The sequence below is a fragment of the Fusarium tjaetaba genome (genome assembly GCF_013396195.1).
Source record: "Fusarium tjaetaba strain NRRL 66243 chromosome Unknown NRRL66243_c0000084, whole genome shotgun sequence".
In the NCBI taxonomy this organism is placed as follows: domain Eukaryota; kingdom Fungi; phylum Ascomycota; class Sordariomycetes; order Hypocreales; family Nectriaceae; genus Fusarium; species Fusarium tjaetaba.
Window position 1 is genome coordinate 51689 of NW_023501280.1, and position 21403 is coordinate 73091.

Consider the following 21403-nt stretch of genomic DNA (forward strand, 5'->3'; position numbering starts at 1 on the left):
TTTCCAGTCGAATCTGGTAAGTTGATAAGTGTAATTGACAAGTGTTGAGCCTTTCAGAGTCCGAGTGGCTGGCGGTAGGGTTCAAGGGCGTCGTTGACATGGCCCTCCACTTTCCGGTATGTGCAACACCACATCAGGAAGAGTGAGGAAAGAGGCGTAACGACCAATTGATAGTCACTCAATTCTATGTTTATTAATTTCTTCTGGAGCATCAGGGATAGAGCTGAATATTAGCCTGGAATGTGACAGAGTTGTGAAAAGAGAGGTCTCTATTCCTATCTTCCGTGGGCTTAATTAGAATCCGGATCAAAGGTTCGCTAGATTCTTCCGTGGTTTGGATACTTATATGGTGCTCTCGCGACAATTCAGTGGGAGTAATGATTTTATTTCATGATTGCAGGTTATTCACGACCTTGGATCGAGTGCCATTGTGACTTCATTGGCAGATGGAGAGACTGATTATGAGAGTCACTTCTCGGGGAGCTCAACTCCTGCACGTGAGATAAAGAGTCTTTCTCCTACACCTTTATGAATACGGTGGCTTTCTCTCATAGATTGAGCCAGGGAGACTTTCTGATCTCTACAACAGCTCGCCATATTTGGAAGCCACAGAATCGTGCTCCATGTTGAACTTGTATGGCTTCATGTGGCTTCGCTACCCTGTACTCACAGCAGCAATGTTTCTGACATTTGATCTGAATTCTGCTATAACCCTCCAGCGCTCGGTTCCTTCGGAGCTGCTTATACAGTGAGCAACTAGTTCTCGGCCTTTTGTCTTCTCAATCATAATTTCGGTTCAATACTCTTGCCAGCTTGAGTATCAGCCAGATACATTGCCCAGCCGGACAATTTCATTGAACTCGTTGCCAATGTTATGAGTTCTCAATTTCTTCAATGTCAAGACTTCTCCTATATCCAAAAATAAGTTCAGATTGGAGACACTTCTCTGTCTAATCTGGTCCAGAAGCTGACCGGGACTTCAGACGCTGTGCTTGAACGCAGCCATAGATCGAGTCGAGCAGATCCCATTCGAATAGCCTTGATCTTGTGACAATAAGAGATTTTTCTCACAGTCACTGCCAGTACAGCTTATTATTTGTTCTCATCACAATATAAGCTTTCGACAGCTTCCCTTTCATGTCTTGCAGGATCATGAGCCAAGCGCAATGCCTATGTCGAACGTATTGGTCAAATATACGGCAGTACTCGACGGAATAGTTTCCTCCACAAAAATTGGTGTTGGCGGTTTGCGCAGAATCAAGAGATGCCCCGCTGGGTACTGTGATACCCTGGCTATCTCAGGTTGTTGTAGTTTCTTGTGAGCCAGCGTCTCGCCACCAAGTCAGCAATGCAGATTCGTGGAGGAAGTTGACACTACCCTGCCAGACGCTCGGTCTGTCTTTCGTTTCCGGAATCCATTCAACAGATACTGCTGGCCCATGTTCTAAGAATACGTAAACCCAACCACTGCATCAGTGTCGGACTGGCGAGCTGGGCTGTAAGGTCTTGCCTCTCCTAAAGATCGGCACTCAAGGTAACATGAGTGCTGACATGACGGTATCATCGCGTCTGGTCGGACCCGAAAAAGCGAAGCACATGCCGCGAGCCTCGAGGAAGGATTCTTCGTTATCGCTGACACTGCCACCAAGACTGCATGATAGCAATCTTTTTTAGGTCCGTGTCAGTTAGAATGGAGTCTGTCTGGGGTTTCATCGATTAATAGCTCCCAGGGACGTTAAAATAAGATGTGGATATTGGGTGAATAAGATCGCGCAGCTAACAAATCCAGCCAGGCATCATCTCGCAACTCGACGCCATTGCTGACATCTATATTCCTAGCCAGGAGGGTGGCGTCGTAGCGCGAGATGAGACCTTATCAAGCCATTTCCATGAAACACCAGCTGGTCAGTGACATCGTCATCCCATAGAGGACTTCAGTCGTCCAAGTCAGATCAGCCCTATGTCTTCCCTTCATATCGAAATTCGTTTTCGCTAAGCCTTAGCTCCCCACAACTCAGAGCTGAGCAAGATGCAAATGCGCCTCGACCTAGGCTTTATCTGGTTTGACCAGGCGCTGACGACCCGCAGGAGCTGCCGCCTCTGATGTAACAGACCCTGGCCTTGTCCTTGTTGTTGAGGCATTGGCTGCTGGCATCGGCAATATGGAGAAAAAGAAAAGAGGCTGACAGCGTTTCTTGGCGTTCCATCGCCAAAGAACCTGGATTCCATATCAAGACATATCATTCAGCACGACGTTGCTTCGTCACAAGAATATGGCCTCTTTCTCGTATTGCTGGCCTGGCCAATGGCGAGATAATCGCTCCGAGTCTCCGCTCAGAAGTGACTGTAAACATTGCTATATCTTGAAACCCTAGGAGGATTCTTGAGCACCGCCTTTTGGGAATGGATGATCCAACCCTGTGCATCCATCGCGGAGGCTAAAATCTGACAAGCACTGCCCAAGGTCCATCGCATGAGTCTCTTTCAGGCTCCTTGAATGGTAGATCCCAAGTCCGAACCCTGGGCTCGGAATCCCGTATGGATCTCAAGCAACGAATTTCATTTTCCCTTCCTCATTCAGGTTGTAGGATCACAAAGTCCCATCCAGCTTATAAGATGGAGTACATGCCGCCCTGTTGGCTTGACATGATGACTGTCGTCGTTGTTGTTCCTCGTCCTTTCCTACGAGGATATAAGTGAAAAATAGAGACTCAAGGTTGTCAATAGCCTCTCTACCCTTTTGAGCAACAAGTGATACGCCACAATGTCGCTCTCAAGCTATGGCGTTGACGACGCTAAGCTACCACAACAACCTTTCCTTGCTGGTGCCAGGCCCGATACACCAAGCTTCCTCGACACGACTGCATGTCTTTGCGCTCTTCGTGCGTTACCTGGACTCGATAAGCTCGCCGAAGCCGGATCGAATTTCGATAATGGCCAAGCAGCATGGCAATGCATTGGAAACCAAACACAAGGTGTATACAACATCACAAGCGGAAAATGGTACAAGGCCAAGAATCCCAAGGGCTCGCTTGATCTGCCCATGGAAGACAATTCCAACCCTCCTGTCGGAGGTGATCTTGTATGGGACTCCAAGAGCCGTTCTCTTAAGCCATTGAAGGACAAGAACACGCTCACTGTTTACGACCGAGACTGTACTGGCACCAACAGATCGAGCTTCTCGACCAGTTTCTACAGAACCACAAATCAGCTTCTTAACGATAAGCTTCCCATTGATGCTGCACCCTGCTGGAGGCCCGGCGCCCTTCCCCTGCAGCTGCAAAACGTGTCTTCCTGGCAGGAGTATGGATGTAAAGAAGGGTTTCTTTGTAAGTTCACTGATTGGGTGGCTTGAAATCGAAATTGACGTTTTGCAGGCCAGAACAATACTATCAACTCACTCCCTCAATCATGTCCTCCTCTCGAGAAGTGCACAATTGCACGTCTCTCGGGCATGACTTGCTCATTGAACGGCACAAACGTGGGCATGGGAGTTTTCGAGCCCATTATCTGCCAGGCAGGCCACTATTGCCCCTTGGAGGAAAAGGGCATGAAGAAGATCAGATGTCCTGATGGCTCATATTGCCAGCCCGGTGCTTCGACTCCAACACCATGCCTATCTGGTAGCAGGTGTCCGGAAGGTGCCTCCTTCGAGAGGTATCTGATTCCTGTGGGCGTCCTAGTCATCATCGATTTCCTCCTCCTTGTCGGTATGTTCGTCTTGATGTTTCGTTCGCGGTGGCAGAGAACATCCAAGGCCCATGCTGGTGCTCTGAAGAGACACAAGACCATGAGAGCCGTCAAAGCGACCATCACTGGACGGGGGTACAAGGAGTTGCCCGAAGACCAAGACAATGAGATGGCTCCTATGCAACCTGGCTACGGCCCTTATTCACCGTACGGACAAAACTTCCGAGAAGGACGAACCCGAACTGGTTTTGAGGCTACTCTCTCACGGAACAGCGTCTACAGCTCGGAACAGGAGCAGAAAGAACTAGAGGCCAACCCACAGCTCAAAGCTTTTGTTGAATCCATGCGACGAGCAGCTGAGGCAACCAACTTTGGCCTCTCCTTCAGATACTCCGATCTCGTCTTTCATCCCAAAAAGAGCCCAAGGCCCATCCTTCAGAACGTCACAGGCTCTATTGAGCAGGGACAGCTGGTTGCTGTTATGGGTGGCTCAGGAGCTGGTAAATCGACATTTGTCAATGTTTTGATGGGCAAAACAAGCAATACTGGAGGTATTGTTGCGGTCAACAATACTCCAGGCAAGATGAAGCAGTACAAGAAGTTGACAGGCTACGTGCCTCAGGATGATATCGTGTTGCCTGAGCTGACGGTCTACGAGAACATTGTGCACTCGGCACGTATCCGACTTCCTCGTAACTGGAGCAAGAAAGATGTTGAAGCTCATGTTGAGTCTGTGATTGACTGTCTAGAGCTTTCACACGTGCGAGATTCTCGGGTCGGCAGCGTAGGCAAGCCTGTCATCAGTGGTGGTCAGAGAAAGCGAGTGAGCATCGGCATGGAATTGGCAGCTGCGCCAATGGCTATCTTCCTTGATGAACCAACCAGTGGTTTGGATGCTACCGCAGCATCCTCTATCATGCGCACGCTCAAGGCCATCGCAAGACTCGGCATCTCCATCATTGTCATCATTCACCAACCGCGAACTGAAATTTTCGACCTGTTTGATAATCTCATCCTGCTCGGTAACGGACAGACCATTTATGAAGGCCCTCAAATGGAGTCACAGACATACTTCGAGAGCATGGGCTTCCAGTTCCCAGAGCACAGCAACCATGCTGATGTAATTACCGACATCATCACTGGTAACGGTCGGGAATACAATAGTGCCGGTGATGTTTCCAAGGAAGCACTGATCTCGCATTGGGCTAAGATGCGCCAGAACAAATCGGAAGAAGCTTACGACCGCAGAAGTGTCAGGTCCACGATGCTGGGTGATACAGGAATGCGTCAGGCCCTCAAGAAGCGTGGTGCCCCCTATATCAAACAAGGATGGCTCTGCCTCTGCCGTGCAATGCTTCAGCAATATCGCGCGAGGGCTGCTCTGTTTGCTGAGATGGGTCTTGCTGTTCTCGCAGGTGCTCTGCTCGGTCTCGCCAACAACCCCAAAAACGGTATTATGTTTGTCGGTCTATTCCACGAGCCATATGAGGTCTTGTCGACAGCTATCGACTTCTTCTCTGCACCTCAGTTCGCACTTCTGATTGCTATTGCTATTGGTCTTGTTGCAGGTGCCCCTGGAGTCAAGCTATTCTCCGAAGAGACACTCTTGTACAGGCGAGAGGCCGAAGCAGGCCATTCCCGACTGGCTTACTTTCTTGCCAAGGTTATTTCTGTCTTTCCCCGTATGGCACTTGGTTGCATGCACTTCACCGTGCCCTTATTCTTGTTGTCTGTACCCATCATCGACTGGGGCCTTGCATTCCTCACAAATTTGCTGTACTTCTATTGCATTTATGGCCTTGCAAGTATCGTAAGCATGGTTGTTCGACGCGAAGATGCACCCCTGTTTGCTACCATGATTGCCCTCATCACTGGTATTCTCTCTGGTTCCGCGCCTCCACTGGCATCTGTGAAGGATTGGCATATGGAGTGGCTTTGGCGAGCATCTCCTGCTACATGGTTGGCAGAACTGTACTTTGGGCAGCTTGTGGCACCTTTTGCATACCTCTTTCAGGTCGATATTGCAGCTGAGGCGACTGGATATCATCTTGACCGCAAGTGGCTCAACATTGGTGTTTTGGTAGCAATCGGGACTGCTTATCGACTGATTGCCTTTGCTGGGATGGTGTTGGGACATCGATTGAGAAGATGATAGGGTGGAGTATCTTCCTGTATGGGTATTCACACGAAGAAGGATTTATGATTGGTAGAAAGTAGATGATGAAATGAAAATTTGGATTAATTGATATTTCTTTGTTACTGTAGTACTTGCCTCGTATGCTTGAAAGACTCCAGCAGGAGCAGCCAGCGAGCAGTGAAGCTTCTTTCCGTCGGAACAATGGAAACTGAAGGAAAGAATGGAAGGTACTCGCCCGATACTGTGATTCGTACTGTCCGCCATTGAAACAGATTAATTTTGCCTAAATGCCTCTTCTCGCGATTTTTAGTGCTAACATCATCCCACAAAGTTTCGATCGGCCTTTGCAATAAGCATCTTCAACTGGCGGAAGATCACGTTTGCTCGCAAGGATCTTTTAACATACAGTTTCAGGGTCTTTTCCCTTACAACATCCCTGCGAATTCTACAGCAACAACGTTGTGGTTCGTCGCAACAAGGAGGGGTTGGATCGACACTCGTCAAACACGTTGACGGACATGAGTGTTTCGAGTTGTGCTCCGTGCTCCATCTCAGTTTCACTGTCATGCGTTTCATGGCGGTTTGAAGCATCGACCTCTTAAATATTGACTGGGAAACAACCGAAAAAGTCGTATTTTGCACCCTGTAGAGACGGACCAGGGTGAGCACAGTCGACCAAAAAGTTTCAATCGCGAAAACGGGTGTCATATTCCCAATGACGAGAACATCAACGACCAACGTCAACGAAGTCGTTGAGCCGCGTACTGTGCTAGAGCCAGTACGGCAAGTGGGAGAGAACGATAACTATTCAAACCTACTAAGTTGCTATCACATACTTTCATGCGGCTAAAAAGCACAAACTTCGGCCAAAGGATTCCGAACAAATCGGTTACCGTTGGTAACAACGAAGGATTCGTGTTCTCAGGCGGCGTTGATGAAATCATCCTCGGTTGTTCCCCCACACATCCGTCGCTTAGGTGGTAGATGCTTGTCACGAATGGTTTCCTTCCCCTCTGTGCGTTATGGCTGGCTGGCGCGTTAACACCTTTTGCAACCAGGGATATGCTGGATACGTCAGCAGTGGAGTTGATCCAACATGGAGATTACCACTTTGAACACGTTTGAACATCCTCCGACGTTGTTTCTTGCTTCTAACTGTCACGTCAAGGACGATCAACTCTTGCTGCGACCACCGAGATGTTGATAGCCGAACCAAGCGACATATATCGTATCAACCTGAACTATTGGATTGGCCGGTTACTCCTCAAGTGACTATTGCCGCATGAGAGAGATGGCGTCAAGACAACGGCGCCGGCACGGTTAGTGCGATGAGGAGGCACCGTTGTCGCTGGTCTAGACTATTCAGCTGTTGGGAACAGATTTCACTGGCCCCTGACGATCGAGCTGTAAAGGCCGCTACGGAACATGTCGCGTTCAAACCGGTACCAAGCGGCGATTTACTATCTGTCCTCTGTATGAAAGTTTGACCTGTACATCAATGATATCGATATCGCCCGATTGTCAAAAGCTTGAAGCACATGAAGGTTGCAGATGTTGGTTTTAGAGCCAACGCAGACGGGCTATCAGTGTGTCCACTCACACCTTGAAATCATGCCTTACTCGGCTGCGTTATAACTTGCCCCGGAACCAGGTGAGCCCTTTATTTCAAATCGAACAGCTGGGGCCCAAGCAAGGTCAAGGCAGGATCAAATCAAATTTAATTGACTGGCCGTCGCGTGCTCGTGGAATTTCGATTTCGCATGGGCCAACCTGAACGTTATGAGACTACAGGGCACCAACGATAAACTAACATGCTCTGGGCCGCTGGTCGTCTCGGCTCCCCGCTTCTAGTCGTTTGTTGCTGGGAACCAAGTGGAGATGAGGGGCTGAAGGCTGAAATGCCCCCTGCTGTGTCATTCAACAAAAAGACGAGACGAGAGACAACGCCTCTGATGAGGTTGGTCACTGACGATTAGTTACATTGGGAGGGGAAGTGTGAAGCTCTGAACTTGGAACATGACGGTACCACCGAGAGACAAGATATAGTTCTTATGATTGGGTGAGATCTTGAAGATAAGGCAAAAGAGGGGTGCATAGGTATCATTATCAAAGTGAAGATACTGTGACGGAACCACAGTACATATGTGCGTTGCAGCAGGTGCACCACTACACCGAATCCTTCTCAAGAGACCAGGCCAACGACGATTGATATCGCTCGACGAGATAGCGTATCTTGTCACGCAACCATGACCGACATCAACACCACCACTACCACATGTGCAAACTCGCCTAGAATCAGCTACTAGTGATTCCACCATCCCGCATCCACGCTAGAGAGAACAAAGCAGACCATTTATATGTCCAAACTCGCGAGATACAGACACACACGAGAGAAATAGAGGCACAGAGGCGCCAACCAACGAGTTCAGGGATGAGCCAGGGGCCCAGGGATCCGGCCTCGACGCCGTGACAGCGCCGCACTATGCAAGGATCTTAATGCAGAGTGTGTCGCATTCGAAAAAGAAAAAGACGCTACGGCCACCAGAGCGTCGGGTCGTTCCCAAGCCTATTTTTCGACTTGCAGGAGCTGACGACCCTACCCTTCTCGAAACTTTGAAATCTCTTCCTCTTCCCCCGGACTCGTCTCGATCTATTTCTCTCCCGTCTCCCTCTTCCTCCCTCGACCTATTGTTTGTTAAACATAATCACATCTCGACTTTATAATACATTATACCCTTATTGTCTTCCCCAGTCCACTTTGTTTCTGAAGGCTGGCTTCCTTCTTACATCTTTGACTGCTCTTATCTTATTCTTCCTTTCTACCTCCAGTACTTATCTAAGGTAGTCTAATACGCCATATCTCACCATGGCCACCTACACCACCATGGAAGGTCCTCAGCATATTGCTATTCGAGAGCTTGATCTGAGGACCTGCCACCCAAGCACAGTTGTCGATAGAGTTGGTGCTGTTCCGGTTTTGAAGACCAGTGCTGGTGAGTTTCTCTGATTTCCTACAATTTTCTCTTCCTTTGGTTCTTTCGGGGCCTTGTCCTGGTGTAAGAGCCCCCTGTCGCTCGGTTACTATGGCCACCACCAAAGCCTACCCCGGTCACAACCTTGAGCACACGACAGTTCGTATAGGCTTAACTTGATGGTCACGAATTCGACGTTCAAGCGCTGGAACTATTCATTCTGTAGCTTCTGGAAGCTCTATACACGGTGGATTGTGTTGATATGTTTCCGTCATGAGTTATATTCAACATAGCCGGCTTGGGAACAAACCTCGACGGAACCAAAATGTGTAAACCAAAACACCATGACTAACATCACAACTATAGCTTTCTTCACATTCCTCCGCGCCAACCTTGTCCTCCACTCGGCAATGACTTCAGCCACCAGTACCCCGCAATTCGGTCCCTCTGTTCCCTTTTCCTCTTTTGTCCCGCCATCTCCCTCTCCGCTTGCAGCCTCTACGCCATACTTTGGTCTCGACAACGACGATGACATCGAGCCGTTGTCTCTTGAGGTCCTCGACAAGCCTCAAGACAAGGTTGAGGGCATGCGCCTCGTCGCCGACTCGATTGCCCAGATGCGCCAAAGGGCCTCTTTGAACCTCGTTTTCCACCCGCTTTGTCTTGCTGGCCTATCGGCAACCTTGGCTGCCATTTATCATTTCGGCGGCGTTACTCGGGACTCAGGACTGGGTATGACGGTTTCTTGCGGCGTGATCATGAGCTACCTTATGGGTATTCGTTACTTGGCCAACGGTTACATTTCCTTGGCTGAGCGCTTGCGATGGAACTGGCTACGTGCTGATGACGGAGAGGAGGATACCCTGCTGGCTGCTCGACTGAACCAAGACATCATCGGAACCCTCGTTCTTCGCCTTGAGCCCAACCCGACTTCTAACCACCACAGGCGCAGACGATCTCTCTCTCTAAGAGGAGGCAAGGGTGTCATTCGCGCGTGGACTACCAACCTCAACTACCGTGGAAAGGGTGTTGGAAAGGATCTCCTCCAAGAGGCTGTCCGTGTTACCAAGGAACGTTGTGGAAAAGATGCTGAAGTTGGATTCGCTCAAGAGCATGCCAATAGCGCCATGCTCCTTCCCGGCATCTTCAACGCTCCCTTCCGACGTGATGAGGTCCGAGCTACCAGGGCGTTGGATGGTATCTTGTCCAACTGGGACTTGGTTAAGAAGAGGAGGTACATGAGTTGAGTTGGTCAACCATCACTTCACGCATGCCAGGGATGAGGAACACCTATCGACGAATCGGTTATCGACAGAACGTGATAGATGAGATGACGATGATGAGATGAGGAGGAATGGAAGACGACAAGGAGAAGATTTAAAGACTGCTTTGAACGAATACCCCAGAAGACGATGCAATCGACGGAAAGAAGTTACAACCACTTAACAACTACAAAGATACCACTAGAAGAGGGGACACGCTAGAGTATTAGACTCTGAATTGGGGAAGACGAGATGCTATCGGAGGAAGCATGTAATGGTCGGAGGAGCGACTCTCTTTCTTTTTCTTCTTTTTTTCTTTCTTTTTTTTGATACCGTGCCTACTACTCGTACTGTCACTTGAGATACCCCAGATCATATCATATTCCTTTCGTTTACAGAAGTTCATAATTTATAGGTTATGGCACAGCTCATGATCAATATCAATCAATCTTTCGATTCTCCTAAACAGAATATGCCTTTTCCCGTATGACAGTTTTTCTGTTTCCTTATCCTTTCACAAATGCTCATGGTATTAAACTCGCAACCTGGTCCAACATGCTCAAACAATGCGCTGAAATGACGCCCAACACCGCTCATGTCAAATGGAAGACACGTAAAATATGATTCGCAGGAATGATTTGGTTTAGGCCTTGGGTTTGTGCTGGCCATCGTATGTGTCTGGATCAAACCCATAAATGGGTCGACCGAACCGGGAGAGACTGTGAATGACCTGTTCGTATGTCAGTGGGTGCGCTTTAACAGTGGTAGTCAGTGTAAGAAACTCACATCGTGAACGGTCACAGTCTTCGCATTTCGATATTCGACGTAAATCACACACATCTGGAGGATCTGATGACGACATTAGTATGGGTAGATCAAATGAAGCATGGCACACATGTTACATACCTGTTCAAGGCGTGACTTGAGTGCAGCTCGGACCTCTTCATAGATGCCAGCGGAAATACGCTTCACACCTCCTCGGCGTGCTAGGCGTCTATGTTTCACAGCGTCAGTATCGATGCTCATGTGTCTCAGGCAGATAGTAAATAGGATTCACTAACCGGATAGCGGGCTTGGCTGAATCGTTTTGTTAGCAGTGATCTTTAGGGGAGGTGATTGGTATAACTTACTGACTCCTGTAATTGAATCTCGAAGGATCTTGCTGTGAGATTGTCAGTATGCGATTCATTGTCTTGCTTTAGCCTTTGGGATTGACTTTACCGATGGCGACGACCTCCAAGGACCGTCTTCCCAGAAGCGCCACGAACAGCCTGACCTTTCTTTTGATACGGCAAGACCTTGCCGCCAGTGTACGTAGGCCGCGACGATGAGGGGCCGCCTCGGGTGGGTACCGTAGGCATGTTGTGAGGCTGAGGAGGGTGAAGGGTGAGTCAAGAATAAGATAAGATTAAGTAACGTGATATCAACGCTTGTGGATCGTGAAATAAGGTAGCGCGAAAAGGCCTAATCAGGTGTATCTTCTCGGTGAATGTTGGAGGAATGAGTACTTCGCGTGATCTCTCTGTTGGTTGGAGGGGAGCTTGTGTTATTCTGTTGCTCTGTATCATCTTTGTTAGGGCACGTGACTGCGACAGTTAATCACTGACAATCACTGGCAATCACTGTCAGGAGAACGAAAGATAGGCAACACAGTAAATTCAAGGGACTAGAATTATCTTCATTTAGAGAGGGAGGAAACATAGATACAGGTGAAATAATTGGCGTCCCAAGTCACCCACTACAGAGGTTTCAACGGTCGAGGCTTATCACATTCTACGCCATGCTACACAAGGCATTCATTGTATGCTATCGATATCATATCATATCATATCAGATAAGTGATGAATCAAAGTCGGTGTCTATTTTCCATTGCAAGAGCAGCTAAACTTTTTGATAACTACCATATTCTCCATCTCCTCTCGCACTCCGAAAAATCCCACACTCCCAACCAAGACTGACTGAATCCTCGTACCGTGTATGGGTTTCGCATTCGCATTCATCGTCCCATTAAAACATTTGTATGCTCCTCAATCACCTCTTATACTTCGAAACAAACAGGCCAAAACGCCTAGAATCCTCGCTGCCCTTGCCGCTAGGAGGTATATCATGAACAAAAAAGGCGAGGGCGACAAACGCCTCGCACCAGGGGGGTATAAATCAACATGAGTCGTGATTGGTGCCAAGACACCGAGCAATGAATCTGACAGTAGCGTTGGATCAATGACAAATGAAACGTCAGTCGTTTAAACTGGCGCGAATATCAAGTTCATTTCGTTACTAGTCGGAGACATTTACAACATCACTCTTATCATGTAGCTGCAGTGGCGGGTGCAGGAGTTTCTGTCCCTTCGGTAGCCTCAGGAGAGGCGTCAGCGGTGGCAGAAGCATCAGCTGCCTCCGTTGCTCCAGTTGCCTCAGTTGCTTCCGCTGCTTCAGGCGCGTTAGGTGCTTCAGATGCATCAGGTGCGTCAGGGATCTCAACATCCTCCGTTTTCGTTGTTTCTTCTGCGACCGCAGGTTGAGAAACATCGTCAATTACGGGCATGTTAGGATCAATCGGCACATCAGCTGCCTCGATCTCATCCTCAGGTTTGGGTACAGAATCTTCTTTTGAGTCCTCAGAATGTTGTGGCAACTCAGTTGGCTCAGGAGCATCCACGACAGGGGCAGATTCGACAGCCTCACTCGGTCTGGAGGCTTCCGAAGCCAGCAATGCTTCAGCAGCTGCCTCGATATCTGCTTCTGCTTGTGTCTTTGTGGGCTCTTCAATAGTACGTGGTCTCTTGGCGGGTCTCTCTCCAGGGGCCAAGTTGGCTCCTTGGAAAGCTTGAAGCTCAAGTTCAAGGTCATCTAGACGTCGCTTGAGGCTACTCTCCCGTCGATGGCTATCCTCGAGCTGGCGACGTAGCTGAGCCTCGCTTTCCTGTGTTTGCTCCAGTTGAGAGCGCAACTGGTTTAACTGCTGTCCGCTTCGAACGACAGCTTCTTGTTGCTCGAGTTGGCTAAGGCGGCCTCGGAAAAGCTCAATAATCACTTCGAGTTCGCTGACCCGCGTCTTCAGGCTTGAGTTGTGCGCAATGAGCTGCTCATGCGTCTGTGGCGCGTCCATTTTGCGATCCCCGTTCGTGGGAGAAGACGCGCGACCTTCCCCTGTTGCGACAAAGCCGGTCTGGTAAGGGTCGTCGACCATGAACTGGGACAAGCCATGCGCGTACATAGAGGGGGTACCCGTGCGGGAAATTGGTGAGTCGGCTCCGTCGTGGCCGTTCGATCTCTGGGACGCTCGTCGCGCGGCTTGAGCAGCGTGTGCGGCCGCTGCAGCATGTCCGGTCGTGTCGAATCCATTTGCATCGGTCGTAGGGAAGCCTTGCGCAGCTGCCTGCTGCTGCTGCTGTTGTTGCTAGTTTGTGTTAGCAATGCGCAATGCCTCTGAGCGCATTGGACTGACCTTTTTCTTATTCGCCAAGTCAGGGCGCATTGTCTTGACTCGATTGCGACTCTTGATAACGTCTGTCTTGAGCGAAATTGGCCGGGGTCTACCATGTAGCTTGAGGAACAAGCCACAGGCATTGCACAAAACCGAGCCAAATTCGTCGCGACGCCATAATGGAGTTGTAGAGGTGCTGCAATTTTGGCAGGTAGGCTGCGTTGATCCGTTAGTTGCCATCATGGTGCCGGTTGTTGAGTGTAAAGTGAGTACAGTGTAATCAATACAATGCGAAGGCGGGAGGGAGAGCGATGATTATTATCTCGGCCACGATAAGAGGATGGAGTAAAAATCTTTGGGTGCAACGTAACTGGCTGCGCTTGATAAGCCAGATAAGCCCGAGACCCATCGACCATCCCGTAAGGGATTAGTGTGGCAAGGCTTGGAGATAAGACACGTGATTATATCAATCAGCGGCGATAAGGCAGGGGCCAACTGAGCTGGCGCCGCAAAAAACGTGACAGGCCTAGACAGGATGCATCCGTTCTCGAGAGATAAGATTGCAGGAAATGACATAGGTCGGCTGCAGACCCAGCATATAAAGTGCAACGGGGAGAAGTGCTGATAAGATTGTGATAATGAAATATGGTCGCGACTTACCATTGTACTTCCCGATCCCCCACTCGTAGCGGCAGGAGATGCAGTGGCATACATTGCGGGCGACGGAGCGGCCGATGCTCTGCAGACAGGGGTTAGTAACAATCAATTTTTTGGTTATGGAGGTGTCGGAGGGTTTGTTTGATGGAGGCTCGAGCGCAAGTCTGCAGTATCAATCGCGCATTGATTGTCACGAATGACGAACAGTTCTTGGGTTATCTTATCTTACCTTAGTTGAGATGTCGCTTCAGTAGCTGCGTTGGCAGCAGCAAGAGCCGAAATGCCTGGTAATACGTGTGGTAACGAAGCTGATGCAGACGTTGAAGTCGAGTCTGGTCGAGAAATAGGATCAAGTCCTGTCTGCTGCAGGAGTTGCGCCCCGTCCTCCTCCATAGTGACAATTTCCTGCAAAACGATACAGGGCTGAAGTAAGGTAAGGTATGGTAAGTAATCGATAGGGAGAAGGGCGCGGGATGTTATCGATAATGCTCGATAAAGATTGTGAAGATGGTGGTTGCTCGGCAGTTCTACTTCTGACTGACGCGCAAGGGCAAGCGTCGATGACTTTGAGTCGCAATGAGGCTGATGAGTTTGTAGTAATCGCGAGGTTATAGTTCGTGTTTTGGTGTAAAGTTGGTAGATACAATGTAAAGTTTTGGGCTGGTCTGGGCTGATGAGGAAAGAGACAAGTTGAGGTTGGATCTGGAAGGTTGCGATCAGAAGTCAAATCAAGTCCAGTGGCCGAGCGCGTCGCGCACTGAAGCCCCCAGTGTCGCTGCAGTAGATGACGGGCCGAAGGGTTTTAGACTACAGGTAATAACTAGGGACGCCTTCTGATTGGTCACTTTGCAGTGCCTGGGAATTTTACTTTGTTCCTTTGTTGCCCCCTGTCGAGAGGGACGAGGGATAAGATAAGGTAAGGCAAACTTTAACATTTCGTATTTATGTTCATATACCCGAAACTACTGAGTAGATCCGAGATAATCGAGTACGATGTTGATACTGATTAACTTGGATCCTATCTTACTGATGAATGGATATAGACCCGTAAGTGCCTTGGGTTATAGCTTGGAAAATGAGCATTGAATGTAAACTATTATCTGTATGGTTTTAACTCGTCTGATAAATATTTATGTTTCTTGATGTTTTATCCAGTTCATTGTTATTTCACAATCTAGTTCAGTTGATTGTTTGGTCATCTCATTTGTTGTGGTTCTGTGTTTGAGGACATTTATTGACCTCTTCACGACAACAGAGATACGACAAAGTAGTTTATCGTGAAACAACCATGTTGGATGTAATTCGAAACCATAAAATCATATGCCCAGTTGAAATGGACAATTCATTAGCAATTTTCGCTTGTCACGACTCCTGTAAAACACAAGGATTGTCTGTAGGGTAAGTTCAGCATCATGGGACCATCTAGGCATGATTTTGAGATGAGATTACCAGCCCAGCCCGGCGCTGATTTACAATAAGTGGATGCCGGAAGCTACGGGAATTACATTAGCACATTAGTTTCTTCAACACACTAAATAAGCAGTTTTACCTACTCCTATTCAATGACATGCGTGGCGCAGGACTGGACATCTTCATGTTTCTCGACATGCTGTAAGGAGGATATCCATTCTGCAGCAGTGTAACATGCATACAAGACACTGTACTAATAGTTAAAAAAGCTGTAAAAAGATAGACGCGCCTTGGTACGCGTTTATGCTCAACACACGTCATTCCCCACATCATCGATTCTGACACCAGCCACAATCATCATCCAAGTACCCCTCCATGACCCAGGGGAAAATCAGGCGGGTGCCGCCACAGAAAAGCAGGCCCAGCGGTGTGAAAGTGACATCGATATTTGGGACTGCAGCTCTAGTATCCAATCCATGCCGTAGCCAGCCTTGGGCTAATTAACGACGTCCCCAGCATTTCCTTCGTTCATTTCTCGACCCATCATCCCATCAACCTCATTCGAAGCAGAACCCTTTTCTCTCCCTCTTGCAAGCACTAAAACACCCTCATACACATTCATCATGTTCAACTGGGCCAAGCAACAGTACGTTATAGACTCTCCCCTCAGATCCTTCCTTGACCCCACCATGAGATGGACCCTGGAGAGCTTCATGTAAAAATACTGACCGCTATAGACTGGCCAATGTCGCCGGTACTCAGGAGCCTATCTACGGCCCATCTGCCATCAAGTCTGTCGCTACAGAGGCCGAGAAGACTCCCTACACCGAGATCTCTCGAAATGACCTGAAGTGGCAGGCTATGGACTCTACCTCTGTTGAGACACATACCTTTTACATCTTTGGCGACAACGGTCAAATCGCCCTTGCCCAGCTTATCTATAGTAACGTAGCGTATGTCTCGACTGTCCAATATCATAATATGGCTCTGCTAATATCTTCAAAGTGGCATTCGAACAACCTGCCAGTTCAACGCAAAGGTCTTCAGCTCAGACCCTTCCAAGCCCCACCTCTGGGCCTCTACACCCCTCAACAACCACGACTTCAACGAGGACAAGACGAGTTTCTACGCCGACGACTGCGCGATCGAGCTGTCCGAGGATGGCACCTACTACACCATCAAGAGCATGAACGACCCCAATGCCATCGTCAACCTCAAGATCACCCGCTCCACACCTGGTTTCCAGGCCGGAACCACAGGAACAACTCTGTACGGCACAGACATGGCGAACCCGTGGGGATCTATGCGACACGCCTTCTGGCCTCGCTGTGTCTCTGAGGGTACCATCACCACAAAGGACGGCCCCATGGATTTCAAGGGCAAGGCCTTCTTCGCTTACGCCCTTCAGGGCATGAAGCCGCACCACGCTGCATCTCGATGGAACTTTCTTAACTTTCAGGGTCCCACCTATTCAGCTGTGTTGATGGAGTTCACCAGCACTCCCTCGTACGGCTCTACCCTCGTCAACGTGGGTGGTATTGTCAAGGATGGCGAGATTGTCATCGGCGGCGTCGACAACACGGCCACGCACACTCAGGTCAAGAAGGATTCAGAGAACGACTGGCCTGAGCCGAGCGACGCCAAGTACACCTGGGCCGGAAAGACCAAGGACGGAAAAGCCGTCGAGGCCTCGGTCGAGGGATCTCTCGGGGAGAGGGTTGATAGAGTTGACGTCATGGCCGAAGTCCCCGGGTTCGTCAAGACGATTGTCGCAGCTGCAGCTGGCACAAAGCCATACATCTATCAGGTACAGTTTTCAGTTTTTCCTTTATTTAATTTCCGAGAGACTTGGGTCTGAACTTAACCCCCTTGCTGACTATAAAATCTATAGTACCATCCCAAGCTCTCCCTGAAGCTGAAGATTGGAGATGAGGAGATCGTCGAGGAGGGCACCATCTTTACCGAAGCTACCTTCATCTCATGAGGTAGAAACAGGATAGAGTAAGAGACGATGCCACTGTTTTATTTTCTAGGTGTCGTTCTCGAGGACCTCAACGGTCTTTTTTATTGTCTTTTTCAGAGTAACGACTTTTGCATCAAACATTGGGTAATACAGTAATCAGATCGGACAATTCAAGTCAGAATCGGGCTTGATCAGAAGGAGGGGGAGGGGAAGGGACGGCGTTGGAGACGGACGGACAGGTCTTGGTCAACTCACTCGCTTAGGACTAACTTAGATGGAACAATGATGCCCTTTCAGCTTTTGAATTATCTATTCTATGTTGCACGAACTGACTAACTAACAAACTAACAAGCCAACCAACCAGAGCTGTAGGCTAACCCAGCTTAAGCCCGATCTTTATTTTGACTGACACGTCCTGGACGCGTAAAGTTCAGGTCTTGTTGTTAGTAGCTCGCGGGCCGATAAAATAATGGATGGATACGATCATTGTATTCCCCCTCGTTAGCTGAGATCATCGAGCACGTTCCCACAGTCCTATTGTCTAGTTCCCCATCAAACCTTTCTCACAATGGATAGAATGGATATATTCTACAATCGAAGGGGTTTTGTTAACTCTAGAATTTATCGATTGAGGGAGAGAAGCCAATAATATTGGCAGTTTATCAGGTCAGGTCTCTGTCTCTGGCCCCCGCCCACGATATCAAGGGATGGAAAAGAAGACACGAGCCTCTCTCCACTCCCACAGGATCCTCATGTCTCGCCCGTTGGTGTCTGTCTCGTCACAATCTCTTAGTCTCTTTTTCCTACTGTGACCTGCAGTAGTTTCTCTTCAGACTCCTTTTTTGTCTGCACGTCTCCTTGCTTTTTCTAGTGCTCCGTGTCTGATCATCTGAGTCGCTGCAGCTCACTTTCTGTACCTGACTAGAGGGTTTTAAGCCTCCACACTACTCCGTATGAACCGAACCATTTTTCTGTTGGTGGGGACCTCCATCTTTGTCAAGGGTCACGACTTATACGCGCAGAGAGCATTCCTCCAATGTAGAACATCGATGTTTAACTCAGACAGTATTGGGCCGTCCAGCCCCTGGAGATCATTTTTTTGCTCTAATTACATGGCTTGGGGAGGATAGAGTGATGGCACTAGTGTCAGATTTACTCGAGAGGAATTGAATATAAGGATTCGAGGATATCCTCTTGAGCAGATAGTATCACCATCCCTCGTTCTTTTACATCTCCCTCTAGAGTAATATTCCATAACTTGGTCTCCCTCTGAGATTCCTCTCTTTTTCATCCTTCAGACAAAGCAATATACTGAATACCATCAAACATCAAACAACAACAAACAACTACAGCAACAATGGTCGCCTGTACCTATCACAATGCGTCTTCGTACGCCCCAGTCTTTCCATCTCCCCTCAACCCCACGAACCATGGACCCGAGAACAAATATGCCACAGCTTCAGGACGCATTGTGCGCCGAAGAAGAAGTCGACGAGGCCCTCCTGGCTCTCACACTCTCACTCAACGACTCCTCCGCGTAAAGGCAGCGGATGCTTGGAGAGGACATGTTCTGAGCGCTCAGGTTGTTCAGTATGAATATGCTGAAGCTGCTGTCATGGGATATAAGGTACCACCAAAGAGCCGAGTAAGTTATTCATCAGTACATCTCATCTCACCAAGAGTCTCATTTAACATTGCTCTAGCACTGCCTGTATTCAATGCCTGCTCTCAAGAACCTCGGCCTCAACTTCTCACTCTCCGATGCCCACCGAATTGCCAACAAAATTCGTCTTCCCGATCTCACATGTCTCAGGACAAGACGCATGGTGCTGGCCATGGGCCTCGTCGGGCTTCTCCCCGCTCTCAAGGTCCGCGAGATGCTCATAGCAGCTGACACATTATGACTTGGGCCGAAGGGCCAAGATGAACGAAAAGCCATGAATTTTATGATAATAATTGCGATTGTACCACTACGCCAACATTTGTTAGGCGCGGCGCGTTGGGGAGAGGACCTTTTCTATAGATATACCCGCGTACTTACGCCTGTTTTTCCTTTACCTTTGCCTTCACCTTTGCCTTTTCCTAGGTATTCACACCAGTCTAATACAAACACAAATACAATACAAATACAAATACTTCCAACCGTTTCTTTAACCGTGCCAAAATACACTCCTGCCTCAGTACATAGGTATCATACATCGTCCAACATAAAACGAAAACTCATGCGTAACTAATTCATCATCTTCTTTTCTCATTGATCTTTCTTGTCCACCGTTTCAGTGGACCCTGGTTTCTCGGCAGCTGCACCAGGTGAACTCTCTTTAGGTGGGCTCTGACTATCTGGGTCTTGAACGGCTTGCTCGACCTGCCATATAGCCCTCTCGAGCTCCACCTCAAGAGCCGGCATGTCAAGAGTGTCTGAGAAAGTCTGAACTTCCTTTTGTGTAAGAAGGGTGCGCTCCTTATTGTCCGGCTCCTCGGCTGGTGGGGCGTGTAGTGCGTAGAGCTGATCGAGCTTCTCAGATGGAGCTAGGCGTAGGAGCTTGTTCTCCAGCAGCCATTGGAGATGCTTTCCACCTGAGATGGCTCTGCCGTGTGACCACGCTCTGTAGACGAGGTAGAAGAAGGGCAGATTTGGGATGCTGTGTATGTTAGTCAGCGGATCGAGAAAGACAAAAAAAGCAAAGAGGCTGAGGTATGTACTCACATGGGCACGAGCGCAAATGGAATAGTAATCGGCATGCCGACGATACACCACACAAGCCTCTTTTTGTGCAGCGCCTGACGCTCCGTCGCAAGAGTCTTGAGAATACCCTCCGCCTTGTTCGGCGGTATCACCGAGCTCGGGAAGCACAAGTCGACCTTTTCCTTCATCTCAATCTCCTTCCCACGGCGTCTCACCGACAGAGGCGGTACAGACTTGAGACCCCATTCCTCATATGGGATGCGACGAAAAGCGTAGTTGCCGTAATCGACGACCTTGCGCTTCCATCCAGACTCCATCTTCTCCCATTGCGCCCACGTCTTGGCCGCCAAGGCAGTGCCCTTGTCAACATATGTTCTTCCTTGTGGCGCAGTATTTGCTTCGAGCCGTTTCGCATAGAGGAGAGTTCGCCGCGTCGAGAGCGGTAGGAGGTATAATCTCATCATCTTGGCAGTCGTTTTGCTGCAATGCGCCAGAGGGAGTGATGTCAGAGTAGGAAAGTGTGCCGTAAGAAGAATCGTAGAACCAGGACAGTAAACTATCGTAGCATGACGTCTGTAATATAAATCTTTATGGCACGAACCGCACGGATAGAAGAGAAGCCGGTGAGGAAAAAAAGCGACTAGGTACGGATAGTAGAGAGGAATTGTTTGCCTCTTGCTCAACAACAACTTTTGGTTGGGAAGAGGAATTGCACAGGGATTGTATGAGAGAGAAAGGCTAGAACCGTGGCGAAGCTGACGACGATGATTTTTTCTTTCTAGTGAGCTCCAGAACTTGGAGTTTGTTTTGGAGCTGGAGCTGGAGCTTGCTTGGAGTGGGAGTGGAATTGGAGGCCCCCAGCCCAGAGAGAAATGGACGGTGACGCACATGGTCGTCATGGTTGGAGAATAGATTAATACTTGATTTACACGTGCATCTTCTCTCAATTTCTGTGTATTCTCTATACCACGAGGATGATTGATAGGACATGACACTCTATTGCTACCGATGCCTCTAAAACAACCTCTTTTTCTTATATAAGTATGTATAACAGTCTCCATCTTTCTCTACCTACTGTATCTTCTGAATGCACTGCCTTGGCCAAGAGATTCAACCTGCACGATTCAAGCCCCCCACTTCATCTCTAACCCCACCACAAATCGACACTATCACCAATCCTCACAAACAGCCGACTTAGT

The 21403-nt window shown here is 48.8% G+C and overlaps 7 protein-coding genes across 7 annotated transcripts; 4 read left to right on the forward strand and 3 right to left on the reverse strand.

Annotated features, from left to right (window-relative positions):
• Positions 1–2764: 2764 nt before the first annotated feature.
• FTJAE_4299 (ABC transporter (ATP-binding-cassette)) lies at positions 2765–5842 on the forward strand (the record flags this gene model as incomplete). The annotated part of the gene is made up of 2 exons (XM_037350688.1): positions 2765–3329; positions 3378–5842. The coding sequence occupies 2 exons, from the start codon at positions 2765–2767 to the stop codon at positions 5840–5842; spliced, it is 3030 nt and encodes a 1009-aa protein (XP_037208546.1).
• Positions 5843–8693: 2851 nt separating this feature from the next.
• FTJAE_4300 (uncharacterized protein) lies at positions 8694–10046 on the forward strand (the record flags this gene model as incomplete). Its single annotated transcript, XM_037350691.1, has 2 exons — positions 8694–8820; positions 9166–10046. The coding sequence occupies 2 exons, from the start codon at positions 8694–8696 to the stop codon at positions 10044–10046; spliced, it is 1008 nt and encodes a 335-aa protein (XP_037208547.1).
• A 658-nt stretch (positions 10047–10704) lies between these two features.
• FTJAE_4301 (histone H4) lies at positions 10705–11422 on the reverse strand (the record flags this gene model as incomplete). The annotated part of the gene is made up of 6 exons (XM_037350692.1): positions 10705–10791; positions 10848–10910; positions 10968–11055; positions 11123–11138; positions 11192–11223; positions 11283–11422. The coding sequence occupies 6 exons, from the start codon at positions 11420–11422 to the stop codon at positions 10705–10707; spliced, it is 426 nt and encodes a 141-aa protein (XP_037208548.1).
• A 947-nt stretch (positions 11423–12369) lies between these two features.
• FTJAE_4302 (GATA type zinc finger asd4) lies at positions 12370–14538 on the reverse strand (the record flags this gene model as incomplete). Its single annotated transcript, XM_037350693.1, has 4 exons — positions 12370–13461; positions 13510–13704; positions 14149–14227; positions 14375–14538. 4 exons carry the CDS (start codon positions 14536–14538, stop codon positions 12370–12372), a joined length of 1530 nt encoding a protein of 509 aa, XP_037208549.1.
• Positions 14539–16178: 1640 nt separating this feature from the next.
• FTJAE_4303 (survival factor 1) lies at positions 16179–17539 on the forward strand (the record flags this gene model as incomplete). The annotated part of the gene is made up of 4 exons (XM_037350694.1): positions 16179–16201; positions 16293–16508; positions 16561–17362; positions 17447–17539. The coding sequence occupies 4 exons, from the start codon at positions 16179–16181 to the stop codon at positions 17537–17539; spliced, it is 1134 nt and encodes a 377-aa protein (XP_037208550.1).
• A 1336-nt stretch (positions 17540–18875) lies between these two features.
• FTJAE_4304 (WD40 YVTN repeat-like-containing protein) lies at positions 18876–19422 on the forward strand (the record flags this gene model as incomplete). The annotated part of the gene is made up of 2 exons (XM_037350695.1): positions 18876–19163; positions 19222–19422. 2 exons carry the CDS (start codon positions 18876–18878, stop codon positions 19420–19422), a joined length of 489 nt encoding a protein of 162 aa, XP_037208551.1.
• A 347-nt stretch (positions 19423–19769) lies between these two features.
• On the reverse strand, positions 19770–20668 carry FTJAE_4305 (uncharacterized protein; the record flags this gene model as incomplete). Its single annotated transcript, XM_037350696.1, has 2 exons — positions 19770–20160; positions 20226–20668. The coding sequence occupies 2 exons, from the start codon at positions 20666–20668 to the stop codon at positions 19770–19772; spliced, it is 834 nt and encodes a 277-aa protein (XP_037208552.1).
• Between the last annotated feature and the right edge of the window lie 735 nt (positions 20669–21403).